The following is an 11795-nucleotide window of genomic DNA, read 5'->3' on the forward strand; positions in this document are numbered from 1 at the left end:
CAGGATAGAACCTCTAGCTCACCTGGCCTTTCTAGTACATTACATGCAAAGGTAATATTTATGCCATCATGAGATCCATAATCCACTTATACATTTTTATAGTGAAGTAGGGTCCAGAATGAAAGACAGCATGGGAAGTTGCAGCTACAAAGTTAAGAGATCTGTAATTTTTTGGTTTATATTCTCTTTTTAGTCCAAGGGAATTATTTATTAAAGTAATAATCATGTTTGCTTCAGAAAGATCTCATACTTCCTTACGAGATATATAAATGTAACCTTCATCCATAGTAATTTTTAATGAGATCTTTCATTTCATTTAATGCTAGCTTAATTACTCTTGTTAAACTTTAATTACATGGATAATTTGATGATTTAGATTTAGTAATTAAATTAAACAAACCATTTTTCTGAAACAAAAAGACCTTTTAATAAAGTTAGACAGAGACAACATATTTATAGATAATTTGCTTTTCAGTAAACATTTCTTTTAAAAAGAACTAGAAAAGCATATATATCTTTCTATTTTTCAAATATATAAATTGGATCTGGAAGGAGATGGAACCAGCATTTTGAAAGAGACTGAGTTTGGTTTTGTGAAGGAACAGGAGTGTGTGACTTGTGTGTCGATGGAGATGCTGCTGCTGCTGATACTGATAATCATAAATAACCACTATCATTACCACCACTTACCAGGTGCCAGATACCTCACATAATTTTATTTGATCCTTACAGTAGTGCTGAGGTACCTATTATACCCACTTTACAGATCAGAAAACTGAGGTCATGTAGCTAGTGCGTGGCAGTGCTGAGATTCGAATTTTGAAAATTGTGCTGCTAACTTCTTTATATTTTTCTAACCTTAACACTTACATAAGGAAAAGTTTAATTCTCTGTGTAAGCTGCCTGGTTACTTGCCTTGCCTTTCATTTCAGAAATGGTACTTATCATGATAATGATAAAAATGAACATTACATATGTTTGATGGTGCTGCTGGTCACCTCCATTCCCTTGTTGCTCCCAGGATCTGAAGAGCATTCCCTTTGATCTGACAGGAAGTAGGGTGGTACAGCTGTCAGTGATAGTTACTTTCTTGATGTTTTGCCTACACAGCTGTGTCAAGCAGCTGTGCAGAGGATGGGTTTCACGAGCAGAGAGCTGTAGTTACAAATTTAATTTTGAAAGTGATCCTAGCACAACTGCTAATGCCTTTAAATTTCTTAATTTATTAGCAATTAACTCTTGTCATTCTAGTAGCTAGAAAGTTATATTAGATAATTTCACATGTGTGATAAAACGGGTCACATAATATGCGTTCTACAAATTAGGAAAACAAAAATTTTCTAGAAAAATTTTCAAAGATGAATAACCTCATTGTTTTGGGATAGTGTGCTGTGCTTTGAAAAATATTAAGTATTTCTTGGCAGGGTCTAGAGTATGGTTGGGTAGTGATTTAGATCAACTCCCATTGCAAAAAAATGAAAAATGCTTGTCTGTGTATGTACATACTCATTACTTGGAGAGTTTAATCAACTTAGTTATAAAATTGTGAACAAAAGCTTCTCGTCTCACAAGTTTATTTAGAGGTTATGGACTGTATTTTGTGGAGTTTATTTCCATCATTCATATCAGAATGTAAAACTAACAACTCTTTTTTAAGGATAAAGTAGCCAATATTTGGTGCAGCTTAAGTGTCTTTCTGAAGATCAAGGATATTTTGCCACATCACATCCAGATAAAAATCAGGTAAGACACAGAGGTTGTATGCAGTGTTTCATGTGCTTTTCTCTAAAAGTGCTATGGTGATACCTCATTCAGCTGGCATCGTTAGGGAATGAGCTGCTCTTCGTTGTGAGTCTTCCACATAATGTAAACCTATCCCTCTATACAACAACTCTTTCATTTGAAATATTTGAAGTGCAGATCTTCCTGGGTTGTTACCTGCTTCCCTCCTCCTTAGTCAGAGAGTTTGCTCACCGTGAGTGAACATGATGCTGAAGAGCCATGGGTTTCAGTGGTGTATCAGTCAGGGCTCAACCAGAGAGGAAGCATGGGTAGGGATCGGGTGTGTGTGCGTGTGTGTGTGTGTGTGTGTGTCCCCACGTGTATGAATTTGCTATGAGGAATTGGCTTCTACAATTGTGGGGGCTGGCTAGGCAAACTGGAAGTCCACAGGGCATTCAGGAAGGAATCTTTAAGGGGAAGGAAGAGAGATTCAGACCAGCTGCTGTTAAGAATCCCTGAGCTTAGGGAAGGCCTAAGCCCTTTTACACGGCTTCCAACTGATTGCCTCAGGGGCACCCAGACTGTCTTCCTAAAGGTTAACTTAAAATCAGCTGATTAGGGACTTTTTTTAGATCTGCAAAATCTCTTCCCAGCAGCACCAAGATTCGTGCTTGAGTGACTGGGTGAGGGAGTGTGTGCTGCAGCAGGGGTGCTGCCTCCCGCCGTCCGCTTCCCATGGCACACGGAGCGGGAGTGCGGCCCAGCCACGCGGCCCCACCCCAAAGCCCCCCCAGCCGGACGTCGGTTACTGCACTGCGCTGGGGCCCTTGCTTTCAGGGCTGTTCACCATGGTGCTGCATGGCTCCGGATGGCTCTGCCGATGGGGTTCTTTTCACCTGCCCAGCCACCATCACTAGAGGCAGCTCTAGCAGCTTCTAACCTGTTGTTGTTTTAAATTTACCATGGGCTTGAAAATCAGATAATCAACTTTTGTGAAATAAGGACCAGAGAGATTCTCTTACGAGTACATTTTATGAATGTTTCTGTTACAAATACAACATTGTCTCTTTATACGTGATTATGCTTTCTTATTTTGAGTGTTTATAATTGACGTTTAGCTATCTGTCTTTGTCTTTCCTATAAATGATACTAAATAGTAAAGTAACATAAGCAACATTTACTGCTATGATGTTTTGTTCTGTGTTATACAATCATACATATATTAAAGAGCATACATATTTCAGTGTATGGATTTTATTGAAATGTTACTTAGTCTTAAATTTTAAAAATAAAAATAAACTTTAATTTGAAATCAATTTGATAAGTAATGTGATCCTTATATTTAAAAAAGTCTTTGTTTTGGCTATATACCTTTACAAAGAAAACAAATATTTTATTTTTATTCATTTTTAGCTCTTGTTTTACCTTTCTAAGCCTGCTTCCTGCATGTATAAAATTAATACTTCAGCCCTCTCCCAAAGGATTCAGATTTACTCTGGTAAGTTTTTCATTTTTTAGATACGTAATTCTTGCTGCAACTGATCTTTTAAAAATAGAGATAATTATTTTCTTGCTTTATTGGATCGGGACATTCATTTATTTGATGAACATTTATTGAGTGTCTGACATACTTAGGCGCTGTGTTGGGCACTAGGTTGAGCAATCAGAATCTTTCAGTTTAATTCAACAGTTATTGTTCTGCTTTGTATTGGTCAATGAGGGAATGCAAAGAAGAAAACAATGGCGATAGGCAGATGCTTAAATAATTCTGTGATAAAGCAGGTGGTATTAAGTTCTATTTGGTACTGATTAGGCGTTATGACTGTGGGGGAAAAGGAGATAGTACTTGGGGGGCAGATGTTGGACAGCCTCTTAGAGCAAGTGGGGTTGGAGCTAAAGTTTGACAGCTGGGCAAGATTTGGAATTGGGGTTTATACAGCAGAAGAGAATTCAAGGCAGGAGGAGGAGCTTGAAGGTAGAGAGGTGAGAAACGATAGGGGATGCTCTGGGAACAGCTATTGAACGGCGAAATTCGTGTGACGTGTGCGTGTGTGTGTGTGTGTTGAGAGGATATAGTGAGAGATAAGAGTCAAACCGGATCAGATTGTATAAGAGCTCGAATGTCGGGTTGGATAAGTTGGAGCTGGATTTGTGTGCAAGAGGAGCCAGAAAAAAACTTTTCAGATGACTTGTGTCGGTTTGAAGATGCATTGGTTCCATTTCCTACAGTTTAGGGTTTCTCCGAGTGGGTTTACAAATCCCTCCAGGTTGTATTTCTGTGGTACTTTTACAATTTTGTTCCTGTGTGCCTTGGCCTATAAAATGACATTTTAAAAATATCTTTTATTATGTCAAGAAAATTTGGTTTATGAAAACAGTAAGTCAGTGGACTTTATAAGGGGACATTTTAGGAATTAGGGTTTCAACCCTGGGACTGCCACATACTTACGTTACATTCCAAAGGCAAGCGGTGACATAGCATACCGGTGAAATACTTGCGAAGTGCCTGTCAGTACCACAGTGTACAATAGATAGTTTCATGTTCTTCTTCTCTTTTTATCGCCTTTTTATTGATGCTTTCTGCTGTTTCATTCTGTGAATGAACTCTGAGCACACTGTCATCTATGGTTAATATTCTATAAGACTTTTAGAACCGGAGGGATATGGTTAATAATGCTCTGATGTCTTCAGTGGGCCTAACTGGAAATATCGGCACGCTTATATAAGATGATGCTATTTTTCTAGGAAATAGCATGCTAAATAAAGGTAGATTTCAAAGATAATGGAATGCAATTTCAGAGTCTGAGTAAATGTGGTCGTGCTAGAGATGATTACTTTCAAGGATTATAAGCCAGAAAGAACATTTTCTCTCTCCGAGTTTCCTAATTTTATTCTGTTTTAATACAAACCGCTGTGTTTAAAAAACAAAAAACAAAAAAGACTTATATTAATGACTTTTGTTATTTTATTTTTGTTGGTAATGTTTTGAATTCTTACTGAGTACCTCTGAGAGCTTTAAAAACATTTCTCATTTTAATTAAAGTGTTTTCCTTTCCATGAAGATTGAATTACTCTCAATTCAATGCTCAATGTAAGTCTATGATTGAGGTAATTGGTAGTATGAACACTAATATATTTATAGCAGCAGAGTACTTGATATTTAATTTATTCGAGTACTAACTATTGAGTGCTCTCTAATGTGTCAGGCCCTTTTCTAGGTACGGGCATGTAAGTGAATGGCAGCTGACATCCCTGCTTTCTTAATTGGGGCCTTTCATGCTCAAGGCAGAAGAATTACAATAAACAAAATAAACCAGTTAAGAAGAAAATATCTGGGAGTAATGAGGGCTATGAAGGAAATAGTGTTAGCCCGGCCGGCATGGCTCAGCGGTTGAGCGTCAACCTAAGACCCAGGAGTTCGTGGTTCGGTTCCCCGTCAGGGCACATGCCCAGGTTGCAGCTCCATCCCCAGTCGGGGGCGTGCAGGAGGCAGCCGATCAATGACTCTCATCATTGATGTTTCTCTCTCTCCCTCTCGCTTCCTCTCTCTGAAATCAATAAAGATATATTTAAAAAAGAAAATAGTGTTATATGAAAAGACTGCTGGTGGGCTTGGTTAGGGGGCACTACTTTAGATTGAGGAAGGGAAGGCCTTTCTAGGGAAGTGACATTGAGCCTAGAACTGAAGGGCCAACAAGAAAGAGCCAATCACAAGATCTGGGCTCTGACTTGATAAAAGCAAGTTTTTCCCTAAGGCAGGAACACGTTTGGCATGTTGAGGCATAAAGGCACCGGTGTGAGCGCTCGTGTGCGATGAGTGAGGGAGACAGTATTGGACAGGACCCAGACAGCACAGGAGTGCGGATTTTATTCTAAGTGAAGTGACAAGGGCCTCTGTGTGATCTGACATGGTGGCTGAGTGGAGAATGGATTGGAAGGAGGCAAGTGTTACCAATTAGGAGGTTACGGCAGTAGTTCAGGAGAAAGGGGGTGGCTCAGAGCACCCTTCCACCACCGTCAGCAGAGGGGAAGGACAGAAGCGGGGGAACATTATTTAGGAGGCGGTGTAGGTAGGAATTGCCAATGGATTGGATGTGTAGCACGTACAAGGTAGTGACCCACGTTTTTTGCTTGAACTAGATTGGATGTATATAGATGTCTAAGACTCAGAATATAAACTTCTGAAAATGGAGCTATTTAATTTTTTATTTAAAACCCCAAATGGCAAATAATTACTTTATAAAACATTTAGTATATTTTATTGAAGTGCACGTTTTCTTTTTCTTTTTCTTTTAAAATTAAATGTATTGGGGTAGCATTGATTAATAACATAATTTTCAGGTGGACAAGATTATAATTCAACATTTTACTTTATTGTGTGCTCACCACCTGAAGTCTGGTGTGCGTCCGTCACCATATATTTGACCCCTTTACCCAGTTCCCCCTCCCCCAGCCCTCTTCCCCTCTGTAACCACCACTCTGTTGTCTGTGTCTATGAGTTTGTTTTTGTTTGTTTCATTAGTTCATTTGTTACTTTTTGTTTTATATTCCACATATGGGTGAAATTATATGAAATTATAAAATTTAACATATTTTATTGAAAGGCATGTTTTAAAAACGCTGAAATAGATTGTTTTGCCAGTTTTAGATTTTGACCTTGTCTTTCATGCTTTTTAATTTAAATTGTCAGAGATCCCAAGGGAAGGTGAAGGTGTGATTGTTGTGTCTGAAGTATTTAGTAGTTTTGTTTATTAATAACTGAGTCTCAATGAACTTATTTTACATGGTTAGTATAGTATTATAATCAGCTTTTAAAAAATATTTTGATTATATATTTGAATAAAATATGCATATTAGTGTTATGTATATATTTTCTTTCTAGATGGAAGCCACATTAAACTTTAAAGTTTTATTTGAAATGATTTTTATTCAGGTTCATAATGAAATTGCAATCATACTTTATAAGTTGTTATATCTCATTTTCCCTCTCTTTCCCTTAAAGGTTACCTGTGCACTGTCATTCTTTTTATTTTCTTTCCAAGTACATGAGAAGTCCATTCTCTTAGTATCATTGTAAGTAAAATATTTTAGTGTTTTATTTACTTATTTACTGTTATGCACTTATAACATATAAGTTTATTACTTACATATAATTACCTAAGTGCAAAACACAGCTATGCAGGTGTTATATAGTTGCATAAAATTATTTCATAAAATTATATATTTTTCAGAATGATGATCTTTTACAGTTTTACTTTATATTTTAAACTGAAAGAAGTCATAGAATTATTACCAAAATACTTATTTCTTCCTGTTTCTTCCTATATATTTTCTATATGCTAATAAAAAATGTCTCCCAAAGAGGCCTTCCTCAGATTGGAGTCTGTGATCTTTGCCTTTTTCATTTCCATGTCTATTCGGTAGCCTTTTTCACCCCTTTAGGGGCTTTCATACGTTGCCTCATTTCTCTTTATCAAAACCTTTGGCTAGACCCTATTGGCAGTCTCTAACCAGACTACTTTGTTTTAGGAGCATTACATTTTCCCCCCTGGTCTCCATAGAAATTGGATGACTGTTGGGGGTATATTATCCCAATATTAAAATAGTATTTGCCTAGAACACACTGGAATACTTGAATCTCAACCCACAAGGTTCCTGTGGAAGATACTGTACAGAGTGACCAATGGCAAATGGGAGGTGGAACTTTGGACTAAAACTGCAGTTCGTAGCTTTATAGCTGGGCTGGCCTATGTGGAAGGCTTCTTTGCTCTGAACAAAATAGTCTCATATCATTGCAGCCTGAGAGGACAGCTTGATTTCACCCTCCAAAGTCTAAACCTGAGTCATCACTATTATATTTTATGAGGCTAGGCTGACCCTGCACAAATACCTAATGTGAGGGGGACAGAACTGTGGAGAGGTATTGCTTTCAAACATGTATATGTTCCCCAGAATTTCTACCCCATAGAAAGCAGCCCATTCAGTGACCTGTAATCTGACCATTCAGGTTAGCTCTAGGGCCCTGAATAGTAGATAATACTTGTGTTTTTCAACTACTTAACAATACAGGATATTATTATTTTTTCAATTACACCTAAGAAAAAAGGTTAAATCAATCATTATTCAAGGACATATGGTAAGTAAGTGGCAGAAACAAGACTGGGACTCAGGTCTTCTGGCTTAGCCCCTTTCTTGAGCATTACTGCCACAGTTGAATCCAGAAGGTAGTGGGACTAGGCGTTGGTGTTAAGGTCAGAATTTGCACTTGTGACCCTAAACAGCTCCTAGGTAAAGTCAGTGGCTCCATTTATTGGCATTGCACTTCCTGTTCCGATACTATTGCTCTTCTCATGTAGCTTCTTCCTATTGATTCTTTCCTCTTTTCTTTTACTCTACCATCGTAAATGTTTCTCTTTGTAGTTCTTTGCCTCTGTTGTCCTCTCTTCAGTGGCAGGTGATGATCCTATCTGTTACAACTTTAGCTGGTTAACTAAGCTGAGTAATACGTAACATGCGGGATCATAAAAAAGAAAATTGAAAACCGCTATACTGGGAATTCATTTCATATTTACCAAGTATGGTGAAATATGTATATATGAAGCAGCTCTCTTTCTCTGTTTAGATCTGTTATATGATTCTTTTTTTAAGCTATTGTATGACAGAAGAAATATTCCATTGGGGGATTGAATTCTGGAAGCAGCACTGGAAAGTTATTTTGAGGAGTTGACACCTCCTCTGTGTTTACTCACTTAGTTTGGATTGATATATATATATATATATGAATCAGTAGTCCATATGAAGACCTTGCTGGCTGTTTTACGTGTTTTTTTTTTTAGCTACCCTGACAATAAGACATAAAATGTTTATATTTTTTTACAAGTAAGTGTTGAAATTATATTCTATAAGATTAAAGATTTTTTTGTTTTGTTTTGTTTTGATCATTTTAGACCCGTCTGCTTAGTTTTAAGTGAAATTCCTTTTATGTCTACTTGGTTTTTACTTGTGTCAACATTTAGGTGAGTCAAACCAATTTCCATATAATATTTTCAGTGTAGTTCCTATAAACTCATGTAAAACGTTTTTACAAAGTGATTATGGTTTGTTTTCCCTTACAGTATGCTACCTCTTCTGTTGAAGGATGGCCTCCTAATGCCCACAGTTGTGACAGTGATGGCATTTTTTATAGCTTGTGCAACTTCCTTTTCAATATTTGAAAAGACTTCGGAAGAAGATCTACAGTTGAAATCCTTTTCCGTTTCTGTTAGGAAATATCTTCCATGTTTTACATTTCTTCCCAGAGTTATACAGCATTTGGTAAGTGGGTCAGTTTTTAGGGAGTGATGCTTAGCTTATGCTGGTACCACACTGTCTCAATGACTGTAGCTTTGTAGTTAGTTTTAAAATTGAAAACGAGTCCTCCAATTTTGTTCTTTTTCAAGATTGTTTTAGCTTTCTGCATTCCTATTCTATTTCCACATTATTTTTAGGACTAACTCATTAATTTCTAACAAAAACCACATTAACTGTGATGTTAACTGTGGGTTTTTTATAGATGGCCTTTATTTGGTTAGGAAGGCCTTCCAGTCCTAATTCATTGAGTGTTTTTGCCATGAAAAGGTATTGGGTATCATCTGTCCTAGGTAACTTTCTTCAGTGCCCGGGTGGTATGAAGTATAAGACAGGGGTTCTCAGGCTTTTGTTACATACAGGAATCACTCAGAGAACTTTAAAAAATACTGAGGCCTAGTCCAGAAACTCATTTAATTGGTCTTGGGTGTAGTGTGGGCATTGAGATATATAACCGTAACTGATTCTAACTTGCAGCCTAGATTGAGAGCCACCATGAAGAGATTGTACCGCCCCCAATTCTCCCTCCTTCCGCTTCAGTTCTGCTGATTTACAGCTGTAAATCAGTGTGACCAGTACATTTAAAATTTCTTTTATGTTATTTAATACTTCTTTCCTGGCCAGCGTGCCTCAGTGGTTGAGCATCCACCTATGATCCAGTAGATCACAGTTTGATTCCTGCTTCGGGCATGTACCTGGGCTGCGATTGATGATTCTCTCATCATTGATGTTTCTATCTCTCTCTCTGAAATCAATAAAATCATATTAAAAAAATAATACTTCTTTTTCCTCCTTACAGTTTCATATGTCAGTAATCACTATGGTCCTCCTGACACTGATGACTGTAACACTGGATCCTCCTCAGAAATACCCGGACTTGTTTTCTGTATTGGTGTGTTTTGTGTCCTGCTTAAAATTCCTGTTCTTCTTGGTATACTTTAACATTATAGTCATGTGGGATTCAAAAAGTGCAAGAAATCAGAAGAAAATCGACTAGCTGTATCCACAAATGTGAAAACGTTAACAGTGCTAAAAGGTTTGGTGAATTTTTTGCGGTGTGTAAATGAAATGATCGTTTGAGTGTTATGGAATTATAGGGGAGGAGGTGGTGGTGGTCATTGTTCTCTACACAAATAAAAGTATTTGGGCCAGTATGGCTCAGCAGTTGAGCATTGACCCAGGAACCAAGAGTTCCCTGGTTCAATTCCCAGTCAGGGCACATGCCCAGGTTGTGGGCTCGATCCCCACTAGGGGGCGTGCAAGAGGCAGCCGATCGATGATGTTTCTCTCTCATCGATGTTTTTATCTCCGTCTCTCTTCCTTCCTCTCTCTAAAAACCAATAAAAAGATATTTTTAAAAAAAGTATTTGGGGACCAAAGCCCAACGGAGGTTTTTATTTTCTAACTATTGACTGGCCAAGACATTGGAGTTTTGTTAATATGCAGTTATTCAAGTGGGAAAACAAAAAGTGTCCTTCATCCCAGTATTTACTTAGGAAATGTACTCCATTATTTGTCGTCTTGAAACAATCTGCAAATACGGTGAGTTTAATGGGGGAACTTAGCCCCTTATTTTTAAAGGAAATTACTAATTTTGGTATTTAAATGTTTTCTTGCCCTGGCTGGGTAGCTCAGTTGGTTAGAGCGTCATTTCGAAACACCAAGGTTGTAGGTTTGATTCCCAGACAGGGCACATACAAGAATCAATAGGTAATGCATAAATAAGTGGGACAATAAATTGATGTTTCTCTCTCTCCCTTCTCTCTCTAAAATCAATCAATAAAAAATATTTTAAAAATGTCGTTTTCTTACATTTTAGAATGGAAGTAATATGTACTCCATTCTTTAGAAATTATATCTCCGGTATTAAACTTGTGATCATCTTTTAAATTACTATGAGAAGGCAATTTAAACTGCTTGAAGTTTTAACATGCCTTATTATATGTGCAAATTTGAATTTTTTTAACAAGGCAGAGACTAAACTGTGTTTTTTCCAAGAATGCCGATTTACTTGACTGTAATTAAACAATGAATTTTCCTGAATTTAAGTCTAAGTGGTATGAGTGAAGTCTCTTTATTACTCATGAGCACTAGGTTCTAAACTTCCAGGATCACTTTAAGTTAAATTCCCTTATGCAGGATGTCATCCTTCTTTTATATTCTAGGATGGTTCAAGGTTACCAGCGCCATGAGACTTGCATCACGCCTCATGTTAACTTGGCCCTGTTAATCCTGGACCACTCTATCTTAGCAGAAGCCCATCTTTACTCTATAATTCAAATGGTAAAAATAATGTATTATACCAGTGCTATAGTTTCTCATGGGAAGATGTGCTTTCTGTAGTCTGTGATAAAAATAAAACAGTCATTGTCCCATCAACATATATTTTTAACGAATATATTTCTTTTCTAAGACAGCCATTAAAGCAAATTAAGTGGTGGTGTATTTTTAAAAAAGGCAAGCCAAACACATACATACAAAGAAAATCTGGTTTTAGACATGGACAGCCACAGGCCGATGCAAGAAGGTATGTGTTTCTCAGTCTGAGAAAGGGAGAGGGCTTAGACAAAGCGAAAATCAAGAAGTATTTCTTTTTCCAAGTAAATGTGCATAAAGACTCAAAGGCCAGGTCCGCAGAGAAAAGCAGCCTTGAATCACTGCCGAATCAGCAGGAACATCGCTGTCCATGGTCACCATCTGTAATCAGTGTGCCCAAATGTCAGCCT

General features: G+C 37.4%; 1 protein-coding gene across 3 annotated transcripts in view; it reads left to right on the forward strand.

The window, feature by feature from the left end:
• The window catches only part of ALG6 (ALG6 alpha-1,3-glucosyltransferase), a 35729-nt gene extending 24606 nt beyond the window's left edge, over window positions 1-11123 (forward strand). For all 3 annotated transcript variants that reach the window (XM_087820493.1, XM_016208491.2, XM_016208485.2), the window contains exons 10-15: window positions 1658-1743; window positions 3136-3220; window positions 6725-6795; window positions 8670-8738; window positions 8838-9036; window positions 9869-11123. In XM_087820493.1, coding sequence (XP_087676619.1) covers window positions 1658-1743; window positions 3136-3220; window positions 6725-6795; window positions 8670-8738; window positions 8838-9036; window positions 9869-10066 — 708 coding nt within the window. In that variant the 3' untranslated portion in view covers window positions 10067-11123. The remainder of the gene's footprint in view (window positions 1-1657; window positions 1744-3135; window positions 3221-6724; window positions 6796-8669; window positions 8739-8837; window positions 9037-9868) is intronic.
• Window positions 11124-11795: the final 672 nt, after the last annotated feature.

Source organism: Miniopterus natalensis, chromosome 9 (assembly GCF_054644295.1).
Source record: "Miniopterus natalensis isolate mMinNat1 chromosome 9, mMinNat1.hap1, whole genome shotgun sequence".
Classification (NCBI taxonomy): domain Eukaryota; kingdom Metazoa; phylum Chordata; class Mammalia; order Chiroptera; family Miniopteridae; genus Miniopterus; species Miniopterus natalensis.